This window comes from Mesocricetus auratus, unplaced genomic scaffold, assembly GCF_017639785.1.
Source record: "Mesocricetus auratus isolate SY011 unplaced genomic scaffold, BCM_Maur_2.0 Super-Scaffold_100013, whole genome shotgun sequence".
NCBI lineage: Eukaryota > Metazoa > Chordata > Mammalia > Rodentia > Cricetidae > Mesocricetus > Mesocricetus auratus.
Window position 1 is genome coordinate 69,660,999 of NW_024429196.1, and position 27,424 is coordinate 69,688,422.

At 47.7% G+C, this 27,424-nt stretch overlaps 2 protein-coding genes and 1 long non-coding RNA gene across 3 annotated transcripts in view; 1 reads left to right on the top strand and 2 right to left on the bottom strand.

Moving 5' to 3' along the window:
* Positions 1-4,606, bottom strand: part of Phf2 (PHD finger protein 2) — a 72,224-nt gene extending 67,618 nt beyond the window's left edge. The window contains exon 1 of the mRNA XM_040755944.1: positions 4,467-4,606. Coding sequence (XP_040611878.1) covers positions 4,467-4,564 — 98 coding nt within the window. The 5' untranslated portion in view covers positions 4,565-4,606. The remainder of the gene's footprint in view (positions 1-4,466) is intronic.
* Positions 4,418-25,695, top strand: LOC121143646. The gene is made up of 4 exons (XR_005880925.1): positions 4,418-4,514; positions 6,561-6,701; positions 24,023-24,077; positions 24,658-25,695. It is a non-coding gene; the product is annotated as an uncharacterized LOC121143646 (long non-coding RNA).
* Fam120a (family with sequence similarity 120A) overlaps positions 12,623-27,424 on the bottom strand; it is an 89,466-nt gene continuing 74,664 nt past the window's right edge. The window contains exons 13-18 of the mRNA XM_005066325.2: positions 23,224-23,433; positions 21,942-22,125; positions 21,404-21,541; positions 18,022-18,163; positions 17,486-17,582; positions 12,623-14,501 (exon numbers count right to left, since the gene is read on the bottom strand). Of these exons, the coding sequence (XP_005066382.2) occupies positions 14,190-14,501; positions 17,486-17,582; positions 18,022-18,163; positions 21,404-21,541; positions 21,942-22,125; positions 23,224-23,433 (1,083 nt within the window). The 3' untranslated portion in view covers positions 12,623-14,189. The remainder of the gene's footprint in view (positions 14,502-17,485; positions 17,583-18,021; positions 18,164-21,403; positions 21,542-21,941; positions 22,126-23,223; positions 23,434-27,424) is intronic.

Consider the following 27,424-nt stretch of genomic DNA (forward strand, 5'->3'; position numbering starts at 1 on the left):
CAGGTAGAGCCCAAGGGGAAAAATAGACATCATGTCCCCAGAGGCCCTACCTTCTCACTTAAATGGTGGCTCCCTAGCCCTACCTTGCCTCTGTCCTAACAGCGGCCACTGGGATTCTGACAAACCTGTCTGAACAGTTAAGCAGCACCTGGGAGGCTGAGTCAGGAGGATAAAGACTTAAAAGCTGGCCTAGATTAGTGAGACCCTGACTCAAAAGGAGGAGGAGGAAGAAGAGGAGAAGGAAAGGGGAAGGAGGGGAAGACAGACAGACAAATAAAAACACACACAAAAAAAACCCTCAGAGCCTGCTCTTGCCACTACTTGGCCCAGATTCCCACCCCACCCCCACAGTGGACTTTCTACCTATACCTAAGTCCCCTCTCCCTCGACCTCCTTGCCTTCCTTCCTATTTCTCTGTTCCCACAAATCTCAATTGCCACTCTGAGGCAAGACACCTCACCCCCTAGAGTGACCTAGAAGTCCATCTGCAAGTCTAAACCATACACAAGAACCCAGTAGCAGACAGGCAAGAGGTGTCTCACAGAGGTCTCACTGCCATCTCTGAGCCCCTCCTAGAACACAGAAGAAATATTTACTGGGAAAATATAATTGCTAAGTCACCTGCACATTTTTGAAGCTTTCTGAAGTCAATTTTATTGGCAATGCCTCCAGGAACCTTCTGATGGGATGAGCACCCATAAGAGGGTCAGAGGGTCAGGCTTAAAGCTGTTGGATGAATTAATGCAGCCATTCCTGCCTCTCAGGGGTCAAAATTCTTTCAAGCAAGTCAGTGACAAGTGAGAGGCAGGGTCTTTCAACACATGTGGCAGGGGCAGAGGTGCCGTACATGCCACCCGCTCCCATCCATCCCATAACTGAAACAGGCACAAGGAAGGACTGAAGCTTTTGACCCAAGAGGCTCTGCACAGGAGTAAGACTCTACCGAGGACAGGTTCCCAAGGCCTCTGTAGGGCTGCAGGTCTCTAGACATGACACCTCTGGGGGCAACTGCCCTCCAACTTCTTCCTACAAAGTCCTGCTTTGGAATCCATGCCGTCTAAATCCAAGCTCCAATTCCCAGGCACCAAGGGGATCCTAGGAAACAAAGGGGTATCAGTCACAGCCAAGGCAGGATTGAATGAAGAATCTTGCAGGGGCCTAGGGAGAGACCACGCAGACACAGTCTATACATGTCAGGGACCAAAGGGACAGAATCCTTCCCCGTGTGCCTACACCTCACCATCCTCTCCAAGAAATGCAAGCTAAACAATCTTCAGTATGGCACACCTTATCCCATTCCAACAGGCTGTTCCCAAAGAGACTGTCTGCAAGGCTGCCGAAATGCACACTCACCACGCAATCAAGCTAGAAGCAGCCAAGAACCAACACCCCATCACTGTAAGCATGGGTGACTTCAGAGACCCTTACTCCAAGCCTCCCCAAAGGCTTGCTGCAAATATGTAATGTGACCCTAGGTAGGACAAACTGAGGCTTTCTGTTTACTGTGGGGTTTTGTTTTGGTTTGGTTTTCAAGACAGGGTTTCTCTGTGTAGTCGTGGCTGTCCTGAAACTCACTGGGTAGACCAGGCTGGTCCCCTACTCAGAGATCCACCTGCTTCTGCCTCCCAAGTGCAGGGATTAAAGGCGTGTGCCATCACTGCCTGGCTACTGTGTTTATTTTTATGGTTACTGTGTACGGCAAGTAACAATAAGGCTCCATTTTGGAGAATGATACAAAGTTTCCTTTTAAAAGAAACATTTGCCAGGATAAGGACTCCAACTCTGTGTAGGATCTGGAAACAGGAAAAGTACTTCAAGGAAGGAAACCTGGGTTAAAAAAAAAAAGTTCGAGTAAAGTGTGGTGCTCAGTCCCTAGTATTGAGTCAAAGTTCTCGCCTTGGTTTCAAAGCTGGCACAGGCAACTAAGCCACTTAGGAGAAGTGGATTGGAGGGTTTGTATTGCAAAACCCTATCCTTCTGTTCTCATTGGTGTTTTGATGCATTTTTTGGGTTACTTTTTAAATTTATTTTGGAGCAGAGCTCATGTCATGGCACAGACGTGGAGATCAGAGGACAATTTGCATCTACCATGTGGGTCCTCGGAATAGAACTGGGGTCAACAAGCTTGTCAGCAAGAGCCCTATCTGCAGTCATCGCACAGCCCTTGTTGCTACTTTCCAGAAGTCTCATTTACCAGAGGTTGACCTCAAACATGATGCATGACAAGGGACGGCCTCGAACTCTTGATGTTCTGCCTCCACCTTGTGCATGCTGGCATTATAGGTATGCTCTACCACTTCTGGGGATACCATTTTAAAATTTTCTTCAGTGAGTCTTGTCTCCTCAAGATCAAAAGTGTTAAGAGCATACACAAGCTGTTTGAGAGTGAGGTAAAATGTAAACTCTGAGGGAATAAACAACCCAGGCGCTACACAGCTCTGAAGAGGGCCATCAGGGGTCTTCCAAGAATATTGAGGGAGAGACACACATGGAGCTGACCACACACCTTTCATTCTTGAATCAGGGAGACTTGAGAGGGGCCCAGGGATCTGTCCCAGGCTATGAGCAGGAAGAGGTCCAGGCCTTTTGCCTCCCTGCCTCACTTAGGCCCCAACCCTTGACCCTGCACAGAGCTAGCCAGAGGTCTAAACCCACAAATAGGCTCCACTCAGGGTGCACTTGAGCATAAGAAAACACCTACCATGACTGAGCCATTTTATAACCCAGAGCACCAAATAGGTGTAAATGCATCTGGGCTAATCAACTGCCTGTCTCAGATCAAACTGAAATCCTCAGATAAGTAGCAAGGCCTCTAAAACCAAACAAAAACAGATAACAAACTTCTTCTAGTATCAAGACTGGTCACCAATCTCATCTCCCCTTTCTTTGCCAGGGCAGAAGCTCAGCTGACAAGTAACCAAGGGTGCTGCAGGCCCTGGATTGAGACAGGAAGAAGGGGTTCCACCACTCTTGGGGCTACTCAGGACCAGATTTCTAGTGTTTCTGGATTTGGGGAGGCCTCCAGGCTCTTACCCACTGTGATCTGGCCACAAACTCCTTGGAGATAGATTGGTCACTATTTAGAGTGGCCCTGTTGGGAACAGAGCCCAGGGGTCACACAGCTCAGATGGTTCCCCATAGTCCTAGATATTTGGGGGAGGCAGCACAGAATACTCAAGATATTTCAGTGAGCCATAAAAGCCCACCCCTCCTAAAACCAGTTAGGTTACCTCATGAGGGTCTGCCTCTGTCCCAGGGCCTACAGATGTAAGCTTGCCCATCACATCCCTTCTAACTAGCTCCCCATACTTGAAGGTGACTGGACCAGAGGCCACAGCTCTCTTTTAAGATACCTAAAGATCCTGGATGTGAGCAAACACGAGGGTCTTCTCTTTGGAAGGAAGATTAGGGACTGTCCAGAACTACACATCCTCTGCCTCCAGCCTGCTACTAGCTGCTAAAAACTCACACCCAGGGGACAGACAGACCTGTCCAGCTTCGGGCCAGCCCTCTTGAGGCCCAAGTACATCCCACAGGCAAAGTCAGACACAAGAGAACCTGTTGGAGCAGTTTAAGCAGGATGATCACCTCTTTCTCCTCCTCTTACTTCTGAGTAGGAAGGGACTTAGGCTCTTGAAAAGTAGGCACAAGGCCAGGTCATGGCCACAGGCAAGGGCCGAGAGGGCGGGTTTAGTATCTCTGGACTTACCTCCTTCCCCCTCCCCATCTTCCTTAAAGAGCATAAGGTCATGTCAAAACTGGGGAGTCCCTGCCTGGAGCAGGGAGGAGAGAAATGGGGAACTGAGCAGGCCAGGAAGGAGGCGGCCAAGCCATAACACCCCCACCCCAACACACAGACAGACACTCACATCGGTCTGTCACTGCACTCCCGCCTAGGCCCGCAGGCCGGCCCGGCCATAAGCGCGCAGGGTCCCCGGAGGGGTCCTGTCTGCCAGGACAAGGTCCTGGGGAGGTTTCTCGGCTCCGGCAGAGACTGGGGGGCATTGGCCAACACCTCGCTACCGTCCCCGGGTCTGCCCTAGCCCTGCCAGCGCCGGAGCCCGCCAGTCGCGCCTCTCGGGGGACCCGCGCCGGGCCGCGCGCCCGCCTCTCCCGGCCCGGCCGCCCCGAGCCCGCGCGGGGAAAGTTCCTGCAACTTCGCAGGGGGCTGGCGGCGGGGGCCCCGGGCCTGGGCCTCGTCCGGCTCCGGGCCTCCGCGGCCACTGCGGCCCCGCTGTCAGGCAGCCGGGTCCCAGCCCCGTAGCGGCCGGAGCCCCAACTTCCCCGCGCCCCTCGCCCGCCCCGGCCGCGGGCCTCGCTTTGTGCGCCGCGGCCGTACGCCCCCGCCCTGGGCACAAAAGGGCGCGCGGCCCGGCGGCCGAACACGGCTGCGGTGCCCGGCGGGGCCCGGGGCGCGCGACCGGGACGCGGGGCTCGGTGGGCCGGGCGGGCCGCGGCGCGCTCACCTGCCGTGGAACCAGTCCTTGCAGGCGTCGCACTCGATCATGAAGCGGGTAACGTCGTAGGGCAGCCGGCAGACGCAGTACACGGGCACCGTCGCCATGTTGCCGCGCCGCCGCTCGCCCCGCCGCTGCGCTGCCCGGGTCGGGCCGGGCCGGGCCGGGGGCCGCGCGGCGAGGGCGGCGGGGGCGGCGGGCGCGGGCGCCGCGGCCGGAGCGGACGGGGCCGGGGGCGCTCGGCAGGGCCCGCGCGCGCGCTCGCGGCCGGGCGCGTCCACACAATGCCGGCGCGGGCTGCTGGGGCCGCGCCGGGAGCCGCCCGCCGGGCCGCGGGGTGCAGGGCTGAGAGTGCACGGGGGGCCCGGCCGCGCGCGGGACACAAAGCGAATGGACGCGCGGGGGCGGCGGGCGGGGAGCCGCGGCCCCACCGAAGGGACCCCCGGCCGCCGAGCGGCCGCTACGTCAGCGCCCCGGGTGGCGCCGCCTCCGCCCGCCGGCCTGGGCCCCGCTCCCGCCGCCGGGAAGGCGGGCCGCGGTAGAAGGTGGGCCGCGGGCCCGGGGGAGCCAGCAGCGAGGCCGGGGAGGACCCAGCGAAGAGAGGGTGGCCCCGGGACGACAGAGGAGGCGAGCCGCTGAGCTCCCTGCCTCCGACTGCGTGAGCACAGTCCGCGCAGCCCTGCCTCAGCCAGAAGCAACTCCTTGGCCTTAACTTTCTTCTGACCCCGAAGTGGGATGGACAGGGGGATTTTCCTCCTCTTCCTGGCCAGGCAGTTTCCCTCCCATCCCGAACTGCGTTTGAGTTGCTGGCTCTTGAACAGCCTCCCCTTCCCCTTCTTTCTAACTGGGGGCTGCCTAGCTCCCTCGCGCGATCCAGTGAACTTTCCTAATGCTCCGGCCCCCAGAGGTGGAGGACCAAAGTCAGGGTACCTGAGAGCAAGCTGTTGTGGAACACAGCTTACCTGGCATTGGTGCAGCCCAGGAGCCCGCATAAAAACCCTAGACCCCCAGACCTTAGGGGCGGAGGACAGTCCAGTGAGGGGTTCTGTTGTTGCTCTCGCCCCTGAACTGACTCTCTGGTCTCACCTGTCCTCCTTAGGACATATTTGTTCATTTGCTGGGGGAGGGGGGTCCTCTATTCCCTACCCACGTAGCCCTACTGAACAGTACCACATACTCAGTGAGAAACCTGTCTGCTTGATTCGCCTCCTCTCTGCTTGTCCCCACATAATGCATGGAGATGCTAGTCTCTGCAGGTGAACTTCAGAGTCTCAGGCCATTGAGCCAGAATTTACCCTCAGGCACCCCTACCCTCCCCAAACTTGTGAACCCAGGAACACAACTCAGAGTCTGGCCCTGGGCAAACCGTGCATTAGCTAAGGGCACACATGCGGAACGGGAGATGGGAAAAATAACCTGTGAAATTGGGGGCAGGCAGGGTACCCCTGCAAACTATACAGAACGAACTCAGTTCAAGCCACCTGCCCAAATTCCTGCTGTCACCTTTGGTCTCCTTTGTCCAGGTGGTTCTTCCCACCAAAAGGCAAGGGATTACTATTAAGCCACTGTCCCTGGATAGCATCAGCACCAGGTGTGAATTTGTGCAAATAAAGGGTAAAGTCTATAGGAGACCCAGAGTGAGTCCACTGGGGGCAGGCACTCACTACCCCTGTTACCTAAGGGACTCTCCATTCCCCCAGGAGGTGGTGCTGATGCCACTTTGAAGCTCAGAGCAGCTAAATGCAGGAGAGGAGTGACTTGCCAAGGGTTGGGGCAGAGGGAGCAGAGGAAGAGGCCACCCCCCCACCCAAATCCTGAACCTGTGACTCTCACCTCGCCTTCCTGCCACAAAGCCTGGCCTCCCTCTGGTGGGGTACTGACCACTGAGTGCCTCCAGCTACTCTCTCTACCTTCTGCTGGTCTCTCTGGCAGCCAGCTGTGCCCACTACAACTCTCCGTGTGCTTGGGGATCAGATTCTTTCCTGGTTCTCAGAGCTCTCCTGGGGTGCTGCACTGTGTGGCAGCAGACAGACCCTCTGGCAGGCCTCTGGCTCTAACTTCTGTTCTTCCCCCCCCATCTCTTCTCCCACCTCTTATCTTTAGATGTTTATTGAGCACCTACTGTACGCTGACAGCCACACACCAGAGCGCAGAAGGGTCTCAGCTCTCCTGTTCACCCTGGAGTAGAGACAGCCAGGGGTGGACTTGAATGTGAGTAGTGTGGAGGAGAGCAAGGAAAAACAGGTGAGTCATCCTGTGAGAACATGACCAGGAGAGGGGGCAGGGAGGTGACAGGGAGATGCTCCTGCTGGCTGGAAGGGGCAGTGTGGTCTGGTGGCCCCCTCTACCGGTGCTCCCACCCCGCCACTCCGCAGGGCCCAGCCTTGGAGCCCCCGTTCCCTCGCCACCGTTCACTCGCCACCGTTCACCGTTCTCACCCCCTCCCCGGCCTGGCCCTGGGCCCTGAAAGGGGAATTGTCTCCCAGCTATGTGATCCCGCACTCTGGGGCACCGCAGCCCGGATTCCTAGCACAGACAAGCCTCTCTCCACTGAGGCACAGTGAGATCAACTCTGTTGTTTTGCTTGTAAGTACTGGGGTTTCCCAGAACCGTTCCTAAAGAAATGGACCTTTCCTCCTGGAATGGTGCTGGCCTCCTTGTCAAGGTTTCCCCAAACCCATCTATCTATTTAGTGTATGTGCACGGCCACGCATGCGCCATGGCGTGTGCATGGAGGTTTAAGAACAGCTATGCAGGAGTCAGTTCTCTCCAGCATGTGGGTCCCCGGACTAAACATGGGTTATCAGGCTCAGCGACAAGCAATTTACTAGCTGAACCATCTTATTTGGCCCCTCCTTTATTGAGAATTCTGACACGGGTGGGTTGTTTCTGGACTCTTTGTTGTATCCAGATTGTCAATGTATCTTTTTAATGCTGATGTTACATAGTTTTGATTACTGTCCTTTGTAGTAAGCTTTGTCATCAGGAAGTGTGAGTCTTTTTTTATAAGATTTCTATGGCTATTTGTGGTTCCTTAAAATTCTATATGTGCCAGGCGATGGTGAACACAATTTTAATCCCAGCACTCAGAAGGCAGGGGGATGTCTGTGAGTTCAAGGCCAGCCCGGTCTACAGAGGGAGTTATAGGACAGGCTCCAAAGCTACATAGAGAAATTCTGTCTCGTAAAACCTAAATAAATAAATAAAGTGCCCTCCCCCCAACTGGGCTAAGTAAAGGTGTTTGTCATACAAGCCTGGCAGCCTGAGTTTGATAGATTCTCCAGAACCTGCATTGATGTGGATGAGAGAACTAACTCCACAAAATTATCATCTGACTACTATGTGGATGAGAGAACTAACTCCACAAAATTATCATCTGACTACTATGTGGATAAGAGAACTAACTCCACAAAATTATCATCTGACTACTATGTGGATGCCATGCCATGTACACACACACACGGAGGCACACAAGATTTGTAAAGACTTATTAAAAAAAAGAATTTTGCTATGGATTGTAGGAAAATCTGTAGGTTTCATTTTTATTACTATTATTTATTTATTTTTCAGAGAACAACTAGCAGGAGTCAGTTTCTCTTGTTCTATCATGTGGGGCTGTGACTCCAACTTAGGTTGTCAGGTTTGGCAGCAAGTGCCTTTACCTGATGAGGCATCTGGCCAGCCTTAGACAGAGCTTTAAGTGGTTATGCATGAAGTGTTCTAATCTGTGAACATAAATCTGTATTTCCATTGAATTGTTCTGAACAAAATCTAGTCATTTGCCTTGCCTCCTTGGTTTATTCTATAGTTTTTTGTTTTTAAACTACTACATTCACTTATTCTTAACATTTACTCTGTGTATCTGTATGTGTATATGGGGGGTACAGAGGAAAACCTGGAGGAGTCTGTTCTCTCCTACTCTGTGGAACCCAGTGTTCAAACTCAGGTGGACATCAAGCTTGGAGGCAGACACCTTTATCTGCTGAGCCATTACACTGGTCCATTGCCTGCTATATATAAGTCTTTTTTATTCTATCTTTTATACTTTTTATGTGTGTGGGTGTTTTCTCTACATGAATATCTGTATATCAGCTGTGTGCCTGGTGCCCATGGAGGCCAGAAGGGGGTGCCAGGTCTCCTTAGACTGGAGTTACAGACAGTTGTTATCTGCCTTGTGGATGCTGGGACTGGCACTCGGGTCCTCTGGAAGAGCAGCCAGTGCTTTTAACCACTAAACCATCTCTTCAGCACCCGCCCCCCCCTTTAAAAACAGACTCTTGCATGACCTTGAACCCTGTGTCCTCCCTCCTTCATCTCTTGAGCGTGTGGCTTATAGTCATGTCCCACCACACCTGGCTTCTGGGGTGCTGGGACTGAATCCCATGCATACTAGGAAAACACTACCAACTGAGCTAGATCTTTAGCATCAGAATTATCAATTATCTTGTTGATCTTGTATATTGCTCTTTACTGGAGTCACGTATTTTAACAAAAGGTATACTGTGAGAGCGCACATACGTTCAGGTGTAGCGTTTAGCACTATCCTGGACAAATGTGCCCTGCCTGAGTCCCACCTGTCCTCCAGATTGTCCCCCAGTGTGGCTTCTCTGGCACCCTGGAAACTTTCTCTCCTTCTGCTGCTTTTCCTGAAGCCTTCCACCTTTTCTATCCCATTTTTACATGGGTTCCTCTTAACTTGAGTGTTTATATAGCTGCTCCTGCTATCCCCACTCAGGCGACGTTTCACAGTCCCCAGAGAACTGTGCCTTCTGCAGCAGACTCAGTGACAGTCCCTGGAACTCTCCTGGAGTGATCAGTCAGGGCATCGAAGACTGGATGGGTAACCCTCTACCCGGGAAAATCGAGTTTTGGAGTGCTTGTGTAGGGCTCACTGTGGTACCTGGCTCAGACTCTCAGCCTGAAATCCCATCTCACCTTGTCCAAAAAGCATGACTCACTGTAGTTCTGGTCCCTTACGTATATCCATTCTCTGTGGAACTACAACTGTTCGCATTCTACCCTGGGCCATTTCCAACTCCAGAAGCCAGAGGGGAAAAGTAAGTATAGGCCATGGGTGAGTAGAGGTTACCCAGCTCTGGGCTCCGAAGCTCCCACTTACCAGGCATATGAAAACCCAGGACTGCTTAACAAAGGACAGAGACGGAATGCCCTGGATAGGAGGCATTTACCTACCATCTCTAACTCTAGAAGTCAAAAGTCCCTGACCAGGGGTCTGCAGGGCTGCAGCCCTTTAGAGGTAGCAAAGAAGGGTCTATGTCTGACCTCTTTCCACCTTCTCACAGCTTTGTGGCCTAGGACAGTGTCATTCCTGTCTTCCCATGGCCTTGGCCCTGTACTTCTGTGTCCAAGATCCCTTTTTATAAGAACACCAGTCATACTGGATAAGGGCCCATCCTACTCCAACATGACCTTGTCCCAACTCCTCAGCTAATTGCATCTGCAGAGGCCTTATCTCCAAATAAGGTCACATTCTGAAATCCTAGGAGTCATGTCTTGGCCCAGTGAGTTGGGGGAGGGGGGCATGATTCAGACCCTAATATAGAGTGCTACATCTTTACAAAAAGCTTCCGTGAGGGCCTTACCTGAGGGCCTTCAGGCCACCTGCTTCTGCCTCACAGGGTGAGACAGGGAACTTGAGTACCCTAATGTGGTTTGGGAAAAGGAAGAGCAGTACCCAGCCACCCAGGAAGCCACGTGTGGAGGGTACAGGCAGGGTTGGCAGACCCACGAGGGAAAGGCCGTGACAAAAAGACCTCTTTCCTGCCTACTCCACCCCATGAAGGGTAAGCAGCAGAAAACATGTTTCTAATGAATCACAGAGAAAGGTAGGCTGTGCGGTGAACAATAAATTAGCATATTCTCAGAGCTGGCCACTATTGCTTGCCCTGCAGGAAAGTTAGGCTAAGCTGAGTTTAGGGGTTATTTGTTAGGCTTTGTTTCTTTAATTTTTTTTTTTCCTGAGACAAGGTTTCTCTGTATAGCCCTGGCTGTCCTGGAACTCACTCATAGACCAGGGTGACCTCGAACTCAGAGATCCAGAGATGCACTGAACTTTTGTTCCTTTTCTTCATGTAACTGATGTGTGGATGAAGATATAGACAGGAATTATCCAACATCCTCTGTTAAAGAGAAAATGAAGGATGAGGCTACATTAACCATCAACATGTTTACCCTCCCTAGAAATCAAGGTCATTCATATAAATGAAAGCCAATTTTTGCCAGTCAAAATTGGCAAAACACCATCAGACTGGCCTTGCCAGGCAGCTGAGCCTGTTTATACAAACAGCTCATGAGCTCTAGGGGCTACCAGGAATAAACAAGAAGCAACAAAGACTCACTCACAGTGTGGCATGCCCACCCTCACTCCATCTCCTGTACTTGTATTTTGTTGCTACATGTGAACCCTTGTGTTGCTACCCCCATTTTAATGGAAACGCTTCAAGGTGCAGGCCCTGTGCCCTGTCCCTTGTAGGGAGAGCAAGGTCTGGTAAAGGTGCTACATATACAAGATCCTTAAACAAGCAGAATGTCCCCCCTCTGTGCTGAGGAGAAAAAGACAAATCACAACAAAAAAGGAAGACCCAGCATTCAAAATAGTTGTTTCAAGATGGCAGAGTTGAAGCAAAAATCATAAAAGTTTTATTTTAAAAGATGGAAAAACAAAAACAACCCAAAAAACTACCAAGAGCATCAGACCGACCACAATTTGCCATCTGTCCAGGAACAACACCAGGTTGAGTTCATCTTGGGTGTGTAAAGCCTCAGACCTGTTCCTGAGTTCTGGCCAGTGCCATATATGACCAAAGTCCCTTGAGTCATCATGGCACTGGCCCCCAGTGATCCCGTACCATGCCAGTGGTATGAGAAGAACAGTGAGTGTGTCTTCCGGCAAAGCGAGCCTCCAGAACGCTGCACTTCGTGCTCAGGCTTAAACCTCAGTCCTGAAGTAAGGCGGAAGCCTATCACGGACCAAGAGTGGTCTCCAGCCTTACATGCAATGTTAAGTGATACGGAAGCAGCCAAGGGTGCCACACTGGGGAAGTCCCTGAGACCCCTATCCTTGGGACTTTACGGTAAACAAAACTGTCTGCCCTTCACTTTAAGCCAGAAGGCCATTCCGATCAGTTTGCTGTCCCCAAGTCAGGTGAACTGAGGAGCCAGTATAGTGAGTGAGGTTTGTGGCTGTCGCTGAGGGGAGACCCTGCAGGGTGCCATGGATGAAGGCATATCCAGTTAACAGTCTTCTACTACTGTGGCCAGGACACTCTTTTGGGATCCAGAGACTTGTTTCACACAGACCATGCTCCTCCCCGGGACCGTGGCTTCTGCATGATACAGGTCTGGCTACCAAACACAGCCAAAGATTCCGGTGGCCTGGTACGGGCAGCTAGAAACAAGGCTCACTGTCACTGCGACCCTGGGGACCAAACTAATAAAATCGAACAAGAGGCAATCTCCGACGTTAATACGGAGGCCACGGCGGTGGGTCCGGCCCCCGCGGCTGGGCCTCCGATCCTTCCTGAAGCCTGCGGAGGCCTCGGCCGCGGCTCTTTAAGTAGCAGGGCCTGACAGACCGAGCAGGCGCAGTCTCGGGCCTCGTCATGCGGTTCCGCCCTAGCGCCGTAGCGTGAGGGGCCAGCGGCCTTGAGCAAGGCTCAGCTCCGCCCCCAGACATGCGCGCGCATCTGCCGCGCAAGCCCCGCCCAGTCCGCCGAGCCTGAGGCCTGGGTAGCGAGCGAGCGCGCGCTGAAAGCACTTCCTGGCGGCTAAACCAGACACACCTAAAGCAAGCTTCAGGGAGATTGAGGTAAAAAGATGGCATAAAAGAAAATATCAGCCACATGTGTAATTCCAAGTTTAAGAAAGTTTAATCCAGATCAATCTGTCCCCCTTAGGCCTTTATAAAAGTCACTTTTGACTTCTCAGCCTGATTGATCGGTGCATGTCTTTAGTGGAACTCAAAACGTTGTGCTCAGGATAATAGTATTAACATCTTTCTAATGTCCCTCTAGAATGACTCTGACAGGATACGGTATTTCTGAACTTTTTGTTATCTGACGGAGCTCTTCTTGAGCTACCTCAATTTGAATTAAACCTCTGTAAAATCTATGCTTTTACAAGTGAATTTAAAAGTCACACCATACTTTATACTAAAAGAATAAAGATTTTTATTAAGCATTGTAAGTTGCATTCGATAGCCTCCGGATACACCACACCACAGTCCACCGACAGTCAATCAGACCCAACAGCAGTTCATTCTTCACAATCCATGAGTTAGGGCGGAACTCCCTTCAACTTACAGTAAGATCCTACTGAGCTCTTGCGGGCAGGGGCTGGGGAGTTACACCTCATTTCTGATCGCTAAGGTGATGAAGAGCATCGGAAGTGTATGAAACGTGAGAAGTGATTCTGGTTCAAAGGACACTGTTGGAAACAGTAACAAAACATCAAAAGGATCGAAGTATACCTGCTTCTACTAAATTCCTGATGGGAAACTTCTCAACAACAAGCAATCTGTTTCCTGCTACAGAAGGGGAGGGGTGTTTTGTTTTTTAAGATCAAAGGGTTTTTTTCTTCACAGAATTTCATATTTTGCTAATATGAAGGCATAAAACAGCAACAGAGAACAATAATGCACACAGCAGTGAGTACACCAGGGTAATGTCGATATTCCAAACAGCTAGATAATTTTGGGGGGTTTAGAATAAATGCAACAGAGGTCAATAATCACAAAATTTTAAGGTTAGAGCAAGATCAGTCAATGACTAAACAGAGTTAACATCTTTTATAGGACTATTACTGATTATTAGCATTTTTGTTTTGCAAATGGGCACGTACTGGTAAGAATGGAAGAAAGGACAATAACATGCATAATATTAACTACACACTTTAAAAATTATGAACCATGCAGAAGTTTAGCTCAAGTAGTAGTACTAATGGTCTACATCCGATTCAAAACCACATAGCTCATTGATCACAGATGCATGGTATTAGTCACGAAGTTTCAGAACACATTGTGTTGATTTTGAAAGGTCATTTGCATCTTCTATGATTTCAACTTTATTTCCATTGAACTTGCTTGTAAAGTATGTATGATGTACTGTGTATTCAAAATCAGCACAACAGCAGTTTATTCTATAATTTTTTAAAGTTTTGATAGTTGCACTTTTTTTAACACAAAGAACCACATCAACAGTGATGAAATTTAAGTAATAAAGAAAAACTGTGGTTGTGCCTTATTTCTTTCATAATCATAAAAACCAAAGCTTAAAACAAAGCTTCATTGTGAAACAGTAATGCAAAAATCAAATATAATGGCATACATATGGTGCCAAATGCTAAAATTATATTTTAAGCTATATATACTTAAAGACTGCCAAAATTTGTTTTCTTTATAGTTCAAGAAACACAACTCTAGGCTTTTGTCATAACCAGTTAAAACTTTGTGTACTTCATTTTAAGTGCGGGAGTCAAATGCTCTTCATTTTCTTTCTTTCTTTTTTGTTTTATTGTAGCATTTTGACTACAACTGGTTAAAACTAAAAATATGTGTTGTTTAAATCTCTGATATCAAAGAGGGATCTGAATTTCCAAGTCCTCATTTTTCTCTTACGGAAAGGACAAAATGTACATAACTGCAGGCTCTCTTTCTCTCCAGATAGTCCTAAATCCTTACCCTTCCAGCATCCTTCACCCTCTATAAAAATAAGTTTACTCTTCTTTATTTAAGACAACGGCCCCCAGAGCAGCCTCCCTGCGGCAGGCGCTGTCTGTACTTAGTGCATTTAAGTGAGGATTTGTATTGCACGTTTTAGAGTCATTGTTCAAGGCACTTTCAGAGTGGCTGGGGGCCCTGGTGTCGCCTGTGCTCCCATTAAGTTGGGGCACTGGTTTCTCCTCGGCCATCACTCCGTTTTCAGCCAGAGACCCTTCTGAGGACACGGCAGAGGACTTGGGCTCCCCAGATTTCGACTTCAGTTCTTTGGCCACTTCTTCTGCTGAAGCAGCATAAGGAGGCCTGCCCTGTTGAGAAGGAGAGGTGATAAGAACTTTAGGTATGGATGGGGCGGGGCTTTGGGACAACATGGATGGACAGGGGCTTGGTGAAAATGCCTCAGCCAGAGAATGCAAAAGAAAAATGAGAGACGCTAGACCCTCTGTGTCTGTTCTGCTTGGCCTTCAGCTGTCTTGGCTTATTCCTTCTATGGATCCTTCCCTCAACATCTCTGCTGGTGATGTTTGTTCTGAAATGACAAAGTTCCACGTGGAGTGTTCTATCTAACCCTTACATAATACCTAATTATTTAAGTTGCAAGCACCTTTTAGTGAGCCTCCTCTAATATGGAGGCTGTCCTCTTACTTTCCAAGATGCACAGGTTTCAGAACAGTCGGGCAACCTCAAGACAAAGCAAGGCTGTATGGGTAATAGCACAAGGTTGTAAATGGCCTCTGCTGGATTGCCCCTCCTCCTCTAAGCAGGTTGACAATAATTCCCTTGAAAAACAAAATGGACCTTGAGTCTGACACATTTCTCAACCCAAGGCTTTCTGAGATGGTGATGCCTCCACCCTGACAAGTGACAGACACTGTGGCCTGGCAGTTTTCTTCTGTAAGCCTTTCCCCTTAAAAACCAAGCTTCTAAGTCATCAAGTTACGGCAATCAAGGGCTATAAAAGTCCCTTAAAACAAATTAGACTGACTGGGAAGTGGGAGCTAAAGGGTCATGGGGTGGGAATGACTGTCATTAGAGTTCTTTGGGAGTGAGAAGGACGATGTGACTGATAGCAGTGCTTGCTCAAGCTTGAGAACAGACTAAGCACCACCAAATACAAATATGATCCAAAACTTTAACAGGCATTTCAAAAAGAAAACACAGAAGTAAAATAGCAATTATATACACACAAAATGTGTGTTAAACAGCAAATCACCAGAAGAAACACACATTTAAACAATACAGGACTATACAACCATTAGAAATGATCAAACAGCAGGATAAGAATGAAAGGAACGCTCACTCACTAATGACAGGAATATAAAACAATGTTGCCATCCAGGAAGGCAGTTCAGTGGCTCAGCACTAAGCTAACTCTTGCCATGTGATCCAGCTAACTTACTCCTTGTACTCACCCCACAGACACGAGAACTTTAGAAACTACTAAAGCCTACACTCAGTGTTGTTCATTTGAGGGCTAAGAATCAAGCCCAGAGCTTTGCCAGCACTATAGCGCTGAACTACATGCCCAGCCCCACTGAGATGTCCACAGTTTTGTTCATTCAACTGCCTGAACTGTAAGCTACCAAGAGGTCCGGCAGCAGGTGAACAGAACTGAGATGTGTCCATACAATGGAGTATTATTAAAATAGACTCCCCTCAAGAAATGACAGGGAGGAACTGAAAATACATATTGTAAAGTGAAGGGAAAACAGTCTGAGGTTCTAGAGCGATGGCTCAGTGGTTAAGAGTACTGGCAGCTTTGTCTGAGGACCCAGGTTCAATTCCCAGTACCACATAGCAAGCAGTTTACAGTTGCCAGTAGGAGTGGCACATACCTTTAATCCCAGCCCTGGAGAGACAGGGAAAAGAGGAGCTCTGTGAATTCGAAGTCAGCCTGCTCTACAGAGCTAGTTCTAGAACAGCCAAGGGTGTGTGTGTGTGTGTGTGTGTGTGTGTGTGTGTGTGTGTGTGTGTGTGTGTGTGTGAGAGAGAGAGACAGAGGGAGAGAGAGAGAGAGAGAGAGAGAGAGAGAGAGAGAGAGAGAGAGAGAGAGAGAGAGAGAGAGAGAGAGAGAGAGAGAGAGAGAGAGAGAGAGAGAGAGAGAGAGAGAGAGCCAGCCAGCCAGCCTGGATAACAGATGAGACAGCAGAGCTCTCAGCACAGGAGGCAGGCCAAGGCACTGTGAGCAGGTACTGAACTGAGTGTGCCATGTGTGACAAAGCACTGACTAATCATGGGATGAGTTAATGTAATCATCCCCCCAGAAAAAAGAGTATGAGTAAAACTGAACTCATCATGTATTTTACTGGGACGGGGAGTGAAAGCACACTGTCTCCACAGGGCACACACAAGGTACAAGTGTCCACGAGAAGACTACATACAGGAAGTTCATCCAGGGGAAAAGGATATGTGAGACAAAGAAGAGACCAAAGAAAAGCATAGAAAACAAAAAGTGGCACGGGAGAGAGAGCTAGGTGGTTAAGCTCTTTAAGAGGACCTGGTTGGATTTCCAGCACCTACATGGAGGCTCTCTAACTCTCGTCCCAGGGACTCCAACATTTTCTCGTCTCAGGTGCTCACGTGCCCAGACATTCACGCAGGCAAAACATCCACACACATAAAATAAAGTCTTTTGTTTTGGTTTTTGAGACAAGGTTTCTCTGTATAGTTCTGGCTGTCCTGGAACTTGCTTTGTAAACCAATCTGGTCTCAAATTCAGAGATCTGATTGTATCTGCCTCCCGAGTGATGAGATTAAAATACACACACTCTAAAACCATTGTCCCATATATCACATGTACATGTTGAAGGAGGAACTGTGAACTATCATGTGGGCTGAGTATCTGGTCTATAGTCTCAAAATCCCATTTCCATCAGATGGTGGTGCAAGCCTTTAATTGCAGCAACACTCAGAAAGCAGAGACAGGTGGATCTCCATGAGTTTGAGGTCAGTCAGGGCTACATAGTGAAACCCCGACTTTAAAAAGACAAAAACAAAAAAAATCTATTTTCCACTAAAGAAGTTGCAAACCCAGATGACAGATAGCCAGGGGAGCCTGGGCCTTCATCTGGTCCACACAAGAGGTCAAACACAAAGCTATCACCCTGAGGAAGCTCCTGAATGATAGGAAATGACTTGGGCTCACAGGAGTTTATGTAAACATGGAAAGCACCTATGGGCCAGGTATCAAGTCAGAGGACTGAAAACTGCCAAACAAACTCACTGCCCTACAGTGGAACACAGTAAGGGGAAACAAGGGCAGCAGTGACAGAGGACACCGTGTTGACGTTACCTGAATTGCTCCCTGGCTTTTGTAGCCTCTGCCATAGTACCTTCCACCTCTTCCAAATGTTCTGATCACTGGAGTGGAAATAACTCCCCTTGGACGTCTGGGTCAATACAGAAAGACAAGAGCAAACAGATTTAAATCTATCCAAGATTATGTTTAAAATACTCTCAAATAGATCTTATGCTGTGTGAGACAGCTAGTATTAAGTATTGTCACATCAAATCCAAGGAGTCATTTTTCTGGTTCACACCCAAGACATCTGACTTAAAAACTAAAACTTTAGTGTTTTTTACAAGACAGTACATTAATTGAAAAAGTTTAATTATTTAATAATGGCCAACCAAACAATTATATAATGTTACATACAAGGATTCCACGTAACACTATGAACAATGTTAAACAGGAACATAAGAACACCTCCTCGGCTGGGCGGTGGTAGCACACGCCTTGAGCAACTTCAGCTCCTGCTCAGGAGGCGAGCCAGTCAAAGGCTGCTTTCTGCATGTACACAAACAACACCATCCGGGTCCAGCACTTACCCTCTCGCTGGTCCTCCCACTGACACCACCTGCAGAGGGAAGGGCCCTCGGCCCCCACGGCCCCGCCTGCTTCCAGCCCAGTGGCCAACCACGGTGCCAGCTATTTCTAGCTTCCCTCCCTGAGAAGGAATGGGTTGGACTCCTGCACAAAAAAATTACACAAGAAGACAAGATCTTTACAACCACAGTGTTAGGACTGACAGAAAAAAAAAACCAGCAAAGCAACTCCCACTTGGTTCTGGTTCCCATTTAGGAAAACCCATTTACCCTGTTTTGTGAAGGTTTTATTACAGAAGGCTCTATGTATACACCATGTGATTTCTTTTTTATTAGTTTGCCTCGCTGTATAGCCCTGGTTGTGTTGGAATTTTCCAGGCTGGGACTTAGGCTGGCCTCAAACTCACAAAGACCCACCTGCCTCTGCCTCCTGAGTGCTGGTATTAAAGACGTGCCTGGCTCTACAGCATGTGATTTCAAGTTATAGTTAAGAGCCCATATGGTAGTAAACACCTGTGATCAGAACTCCTGGGAAACTGAAGCAGGAGGATTGTGGACTTGAGGCCCAACTGGAGTACAGAGGGAAACCCTACATAAATTTAAAGCGGAGAGGGCTGGTATAATGGCTCATCCATCCAGTGATGGTGCGTGCCACCGAGTCTGACGTATAATCTGTGCTTCATCACCAAGATCCACATGTTTGAGGAGGAGAACCAACTCTGGCAAGTTGTCCTCTGACCTCCTTAAGTACCTCCTTCCTCCCTCACCCCCCCCTCTCTCTCTCTCTCACACAGTATTTGTTAAAATACGAAACAAAACAAATGGATCTATAACTTCCAGAGTGAACTCCTATTTGGAGCAATTAGAAGTTGCAATGCAGCTGAGTGTAACCCGCTTGCCTTCCGCACTAGTAGATGGACTTGTGCAACCACAGTATGCTTTTCTCTAGGTGAACACTTCCAAATTTATACCATTAGCCAAACATTAGATAATTAATAAATCCAGAAGTGGCCCTTCCTCTCTCACTCTCACAGTACTAGGAATTGAACTCAGGGCTGTGAACGGGCTAGGCAAGCGCTCTACCTGTGAACTATATGTCCACCCCATGAAACAGGGACTCACAGTGTAATAAAGGCCGACCACAAACTCTCAACCCTCTTGCTCTGTGTGCTGGGTGGAATTATAGGTGGACTACACGCACCCTATAGTTACTATTCTGTTAGAGCGGAATTTTCCTAAGCACAAACTTAAATATACACTGTATTCACCAACTTCTATTAATTACCAATAGTGTGAATATTCTAGTTTTCTGACCTAAGACATTTCCTACACTGGTAAGTACAGGGCAACCATTCACACAATGAGCACAAACACACTACTCCTGAGCTTACCACAAGCTCCCTGGAACCTAGTGTCAAGACGTGTGTCTATGACTGACCACGAAGTCGAGGAGGCACTGAAAACAGGTCTGTCTACCAAGTTGCCCACCCTCTTAGGAAAGGAAGGCCTGTGTTTCCAGTAGCCACATGAGAAAAGCATAAAGAAACAGACAAGACAGTTTTTGTTTTCTTGAGATAGGGTCTTAGCTGGCCTGGAGCTCCCAATGTAGACCAGGCTGGCCTCGAATCTGCCTCTGCCTCCAGAGTGCTAGGATTAAAGGAGGGTGCCACCATACCTAGCCAGACAATATGTTTTACTAATAGCTTATTTTACTCCAATAATATTATTTTAGCAGGTAATTAAGACAAATAAAATAATGGGGTGTTTTGGGTTTTTTTGGAGACACAATCTCATCATGTAGCACTGGCTGACACATGACTTGCTATGTACAGCAGACTAGTCTTGAATTTGTGGAAATTTTCCTGCCCCGTCTTTTTATTTTACTTTATTTTTCCCCTCACATAACATATCCTGGTTACACTTTCCCCTCCCTCTACTCCTTCCAGTTCCTCTCCACCTCCCATGCCATCTGGATCCACTCCCTTTCTGTCTCTTATTAGAAAACCAACAGATTTCTAAGGGATGATAATAACAAAATATAATAAAGTAAAACAAAAACTGACGCACTGAAATTGAACAAGCAAACAGAAGGAACAGAGCCAAAGAGAAGGCACAAGAAACAGATCCACTTGTTCACACACTCAGGAATCCCATACAAGCACTAAACTGGAGCCATAGAGTGTACTCAAAGGACCTGGTGAGACCTGTGCAGGCCCTGTGCACGCTGCTTTGGTCTCCGGGAGTTCCTGTGTGCTTTGACCATGCTGACTTGGAGGGCCTTGTTTTCTTGGTGTCCTCTGGCTCTTAAACTCTATTCCTCCTCTTCTGAAGGGCTCCCTGAGCCCTGAGGGGAGGGAGTTGATGGAGAAATCCCACTTAGGGCTTGCCTCAGTCTTCTAAGGGCTGGGGTTACAGGCGTCCACCACACACCCTACTAAAACTGAAAGTTTACTGAGCTGTTTACATTTATTTCTGTCTTCCTCGAATGCACTTGTACTCCAGGTCCACAGCTGATATGCTTCAGGCATGCACTACACAGGACAAGTGTGAACAGGACAGCTCCTTGTACCTTCCCTTCCCCCACACTGTCCCATGTAGCACCCCCCACTCCTTGATTTCCCAGCCACAGGACATACAGCATCAGAGTCCAGCTCCAGAGGGAGTTGAAACATATCAGGGTCAAGAATTACAGAAACAGCCACAGGCAGAGGAAGGACAGGGGCCCTTGGGGTTGCAGGCAACTGGTCCTCACTCACATCTTTCCTTCCACCATGCCTACTGCTTGTCACTAGGTAACTGAGCTGGCAAAGTCTACCACCCAGAAAGGAATGCCTATCCTGAAAGTAATTCAAAATACATCAGACCTATCCTGCAATATGACTTGATGGTTTCAAGTGACAGCAGAATTGCAATAAACTATTTCTAAAACTCTTACCCTTTACAAGTCAAACAAATGAGAGATATAAGGGACTTTACAATAAACTACTTAAACTATCAGAGGCTTGTGTGTGCCAGGAATTCTGCACCTGCTGGCATCTTCTACACAAGTACAAACACCTTTACCAAAGGATGGCTTCATGAGAAATACCACTATGCAAAGCTGGCGGCCTAGCCTGTGAACCCAAAGTGTTGGCCACATCACACTGGTGCATAGACAAGCTCCCTTCTAGGTGGACACTTAGTGGCTTATCCCGGAAAGAGAGACAGGACAGTGGCAATGGGGCCACTGCACAGACCTACAGGCAGAGGGTCAGTCAAGGACTCATGAGAAAAGGCACTACATTAGAGGCGGCTTGGAAGGACGGCCAAGGAAAGAGGTGCCAGATGCTGGAGCAGAGGAAACGCTGGTAGGCAGAAGCCTGGGAGAGGTGTGGGTAATAATTACCGCCCTGGGACTTGCTAGTCCTGCTGCTGTCACTGCCTGAGAAGGCTCCACAGTGTCCCGATGCTGCTGCCACCCGGAAGGCACGGTAAGGGCCTGTTGCTACCGTTTCCCCATAGTGGCCTCCAAAGCCACAGACTCCTGTGGGACCCGGAGTAGAGAGAAACAGAAAAATCATGAAAGATGGGGTTCAGAGGGACCTCCCACAAACAAAAGTAGGCAGAACAGTCCATATCTCTTTCCACTTCTGAGACAGGGTCTCCCAAGGCCTTCTTGCTATCTTAATATCCTACTCCATCATAGCCAGGGTCCAGAACTAGAGGCCAGCCTCCGTCTGACACAGATAGGTTTCTGTCCCGCACACAGGAAAGATAACTGAAATCAAAGTGACTCCCTTTTTCTTTCTCACATTTCCTTCAGGATCCTACTCTCTCATCCCTACTTGGAAGAAGTACTGCCATAATACCACATGCTAAAGTCCACATGGTGAAGGACCACACACTCTTCTCCCTAATCAACAGATTTCCAAAATAGGACTCACCTGCAAAGCCCCTGCCCCTGCCCTGTGAGGGTGGGACTGGCCCAAAGTGCCGAGGATACACAGATGCTGGATAGAAGGGCAGAGCAGGGGGTGGTGGGAAGGGGAGGGGGTGGTTCTGCCGGGAGAAGTTGAGCCCCTCTAAGATGCTCTGGCGCATCTTTTCCACCTTGGCAGCCTGCTCAGCCTGGAAGTCAAGGCACAGGCAGGTAAAAACATCATCCACATTTTAACACATCTGAACAGTCACCAACAAAACAGAACCACGACTGTACAAAGTCTGTATCTGCACGTCCTAATTATTTTCCGTTTTTAATATTAATTTTATTTGTAACAATCTCTCGCTGTGAGGGTATGTGCATACGTGTGAGTGCCTGCCAAGTGGTCAGAGCACCCTGATGCTAGTGGTTGTGAGCTGCCTCATGAGGGTGCTGGGAACTGAACTTGAGTCCTCCACAAGAACAATACATGCTCTTACCTGCTGAGCTGTCTCTCAAGCCCCTCACCTACTCCCGATGCTTATTCGTGACACCTTAATCAATAGTCACGGGAACCTAGCCCTACACTTTCAGCTGCAACGGTTCACACTCACTAACTCAATGTGCAAGGAGCTTTCTGAGACAGGATTTCTCTGTGTAGCTTTGGAGCCTGTCCTGGAACTCGATGTGTAGACCAGGCTGGCCTTGAACTCACAGAGATCCTCCTGCCTCTGCCTCCCAAGTGCTGGGATTAAAGGCATGTGCCACCACAGCCAGTCAAGACCTAACTTTCTTAAGTACTAAGAATCAATGATTTATTGGGAATGATCCATCGGGGACACTCAGTTTAAAAGATGGCAGGTGTACTGAATAGTTTTAGGTCAACACGACACTAGCTAAAGTCATCTTAGAGGAGGAAGCCTCAATTAAGCAAACGCCTCCATAAGATCAGGTTGCAGACAAGCCTGTAAGGCTTTTTCTTAATTAGCAACTGATGGGAGAGGGCCAGGTCTACTCTGGGTGGTCCATCCCTGGGCTGGATGGTCCTGGGTTATATAAGAAAGCACTCTGAGCAAGCCACAGGGAGTCAGTCAGTAAGCAGCATCCCTTCAGGTTCCAACCCTGTTTGAGTTCCTGTCCTGACGTCCTCCAGTGACATGAAAGTGGAAGACTAACAAACCTTTCACCCAAGTCGCTTTGGTCATGGTGTTTCATTACAGCAACAGTAACTCTGACTAAGATAGTAGATTTAGCTTATACACCGCATTCCACTATGGTTCAAGATGGCCACCCTGTTCCCAACATACCTGACCATCACAGAGGTCGATGAGTGGGGTCTTTTCCCGGCTGGCTTTGAGAAGTTTGGACTGGAAGAGCTTCCCATCAAAATACATCCAAGGACAACAGTGTTCCCAGGGGATGGGCTGTCCACATGCATCATTGGCAAACAGTGCCATGTCTACTCCGCTCATGAAGAGAGCTGACAGCTGAATTCCTCGGGGGTCTAGGTTTTCAATCTTTAAATTGAAAGAGTAATTTATATGGAGTAAGAGTACTACAGTATTGTACTTTCCCACTAAAACTCCCCAAAGTTAACAGAGCACAATCCTCCACAAGAGTACCACCTTGGCTTCACCCAGACCCTGTCTACTCAAAGAAAACAACAGTTTTTGTTACTAGAATAGTTAGGAGCATGTTTTATGAATATACTGATAGTCTTGACATATGTAAATTATCCAGTTTGGATAATATGACACTAAGACTACACGTTACAAAGGGACTGATGAAGGTCAGTCTCCTTCATGGCTCAAAGCCCTACAATTCCTTTGGGAAAGCCTAGATCTGAACACCAGCCATGGTCTAACAGAACGGTGTCCAAAAGAATGTTTTAAGATCCTGCATTTTTCAAGTAGCTGTATTAAGAAATTACTTAGCATAATTTCATTTTGAAATAAGTTTGCACTATATGCTTGTTGTTTTATGTGTTGTTTCAAAGAAGCTTAAACTGTCAACATGTTTTAGCTTATTAAACAAAATGATGGAAAAAGAGAAACATTGTACTTGAACTGAGCTTTACTGGCATTCCCAAAATTTGTGTCTTCCTAGGCTGACCACTGGTACCTGCCTTGCCAGAACTCTCCTCTCATAGACAACGTGCAGGGTAAGACACCTGACACAGTCCAATCAACTCTTGGTCATTTGTGTGCAAAGGGCCTAGTTTGTGGATTATCTAGGACAAAGGGTTAATTCTGCTCCGGTTTCTTTCTTCTCACCTCAGTGGTTTTTCAAGAGTAAAGTCTTTGGGGGGTATGAGTCTAGGTAAGGCCACACTGTGGCAGGGAAAATGATTTCTGGGAAATGGCATTGTATGAAATTCAAAAAAGAACATTTCAGTGCCAAGTGCTAATGAACTTACGATTTGCTATTTATTTCCCACTGTTTGTAACAATATTTTCCATCACCAGCTAACATCCTTGCCAATCATTTCTAAAGATTTTTTTTTAATTTCTAAAGTTTTTAAGTCAATTCTATCAAACTTGTGAGGCACAGAGGAGTCAGGTCATGAATTTACAAATCCTATTATCTATCTACAGCTCTAGATCCTAGTGTGTCAGTAGTCACAGACTTGTGAGAAGCATAAGGGACTGGGGTGATGGGATTAAGTGCATTTTCATACTTATGTGCAATAAAGAGAAAGAGAGGGTCATTCTGAAACAAATGGATGTATATTTTATTGACAGCCCGCCTGCGAGCTGTAGAAAGGAAGGAGAATCCTCACCACGGAAAGTGAGCTGGCCTGCTGGAGAGCAGCCAAGCAAGAGTGGGCTGTAAACAAGCAGAGCCACCCCCGGCACACAGACCCTATGCCCCCACATAGGGATAGTGGCTATGAATCCCTCATGTGGACCACTGCTTCCAGCCCATGTCCTGTGCCCTACACGAGAGAATGGAAAAATCAGGATCAAGCTCAGGGAGAGATATGGTGGTACTCTAAAAGATCTATTGCTATGAAAATGTCCTCATGACTGCGGCAACCTGCAGGCAACTCTTGAGATTATGGGTTACTACTGGTCATGCCCAGATACAAAGTCCCACTGCTTAAAATCATGGCCATATCACAGTAAGTGGAGTTTAACAGAACATAGCAGAGGTATACAACATAGAATCACCCTTGTTTGAATTATTTATTTCTGAATTTATTGAGAAGAATGGAGCAAGACCTTGAGTGCGTTCATTCATGTATGAGTTACACAGCCACTGAGGGACTGCAACTGTGGATTTAAAAAACGATGTTAGGTTTGAGGACATAGCTCAATAGCAAAGAACTTGCTTAGCATGCATGTAGCCCTGAGTGCAATCCTCAGCAATGAAGATAAAAAGTATAATTTCAAGATAATTATCAGTTTTAGTAATGACAACTACTGTTAATTTAACAGGCAAAAGTTACTAAAATAAAAGCTAAATAATGTGTGAATAAGATTTCCATTACTGTGTATACTTGACTTCTATCAAAAAAAGTTTAATGTTTTAGAGATACCAGCTTAACAAATATCCCAGATGGCCTCAAACTCTTGCTCTCCTGTCTCTGGTTCCTAAGCATGTACCACAATGCCTGCCCAAAAGCTTCCTAAAATTGACACTGCAGTGTTTTTTTTCCCCTTAAATTGTAAAAAGTTATTTAAGTGTATGTATACTACATGAGTGTCCAGTGTCCATCCAGAAGCTAGAAGAGGGCATTAGGTCCCTAGGAACTGGAGTTACAGACAAGTATAAATTGCCATGTGGGTATTCAAAATTAAACCCAGGTCCTGTGAAAGAGCAGCAGCAAGCGCTCTTAACTGCTAAGTCATCTCTCCAGTCCCCTTAAATGCTATTTTGAACGTTGAATATATAGGTAAATATACTTATTGTCTAATATTCAATATTATCCAAAGTTCCTCAACTAGAGAAAAATTCTGACTTCACAAGAAATTTTTACTGGGCAGAATTTATTCTCTGCCCAATTAGTTCAAGAACCAATTCTCTCTGAGGTGACTTTGTTTGACTTCTACTTACGGGGCCACAGACTCTTACTTTATGACATATTTACCTATATGCAAAACAATTCTTACAGGTATCACAGACATGTTGCACGCCCCTAATACTGTCTTTAAAGCTCTTCATTTTCCATCTTTTATATTCTGCACTTGGCATGTGAAACTGTTAAAAGAATTATAGGGATGTCAAGAACAATGGAGAAGAAACTGAACAAATATCACAATGGTAAAAGTTCCTTCTCCTCGTCCTTCACCCACCCACTTTGAATCCCAGGCTCAGGGCTAATTTTACCTTAACAATTACACTCATGCTGAAAACCTAGGAGAATGGCTCAGAAAATATAGCAGGGAACAAAATGAGGGTCATCAGTCACTGTCACAGGTACTCAGGGAACCACACAGAACATGCTCAATTATTCATGGACATGGTGGACAGAGAAAGCATGGATGAGATGAATTCTTAAAAACTCATTTTAGCTAATGGTGCAGTGTCTTTTCCCACTAGCCCTCCCTTTAGAAAAGCTAGTAGAAGAGTCCAAACCAGCAGAAAAGTAGGACCTGCCTTCTTCTTTCCCTCTTCTGATGGTAAAGCGTGTGTTGGACACTGGCAGGGGGAAGAGTGACAGGTCTAGGCAATTCACAAACGGGGTGATAGCCCCAGCACAGCAACGGCGACAGTCAAGAAGTGACTGTCTTAAACAGTGAAGAGGCATCTTACAGAAAAGCACTGTCGTTGCTTTTGACATTTCAAAAACTTTAATGATTAAATGCAAAAGCAATTTTAAAATTTAGTTTTCTACCACTGAATCCTGAAACCCTAAACTCTACATAGGAATTTTGGGTACCCTGAAATAAGAATATTCCTATCAATTCTCAATTCAATAGCTGAGATGATGCTTATCTTAAAACAAAAAAACAAACAAACTGCCTTCCTCTCAATCACGCTGTTTTTCCTCACAGCCCTTTCGAAATGTACACTAATCTTAACAATGAATAGTGTGGGCTGTGCTTGTCAAACAGGACCGCCAACATCCACCCAAGAAGACCCAGCTGCAACGAGTCAGACAGAAGGCCACTGTTAGTGGAGTGTATCTCACTGATACATCCTTAGAAATCTCTCGACTTAGATGAAGAATCAGGAGAAAACCATGAAAGCACTTAAGGCCTCAAAAGAACCAAAATGAAAGCTTTCAAAAGGTACATCCTGCATGTGGATCCGAAAATGAAAAGGATATGGGAGAGAAGATGGACTTGGGTTAAAGCAACTTGATGGTGAATAAGGCTTGGTGGGCATACCTGGTCCCTGGCGGTCTGATTTTCAGAACTGGGATGTCAATACTGAAGGAATAATCTACACAAGAGAAACAGGAGGAGAGGTAGAGGGTGGCACCACACTCTAGGGCAGTGACTCCACCCCCTGAAGCACAGCCTGCGGCGAGGACGGTGGTGATGGGGCACCAGGGAACACTCG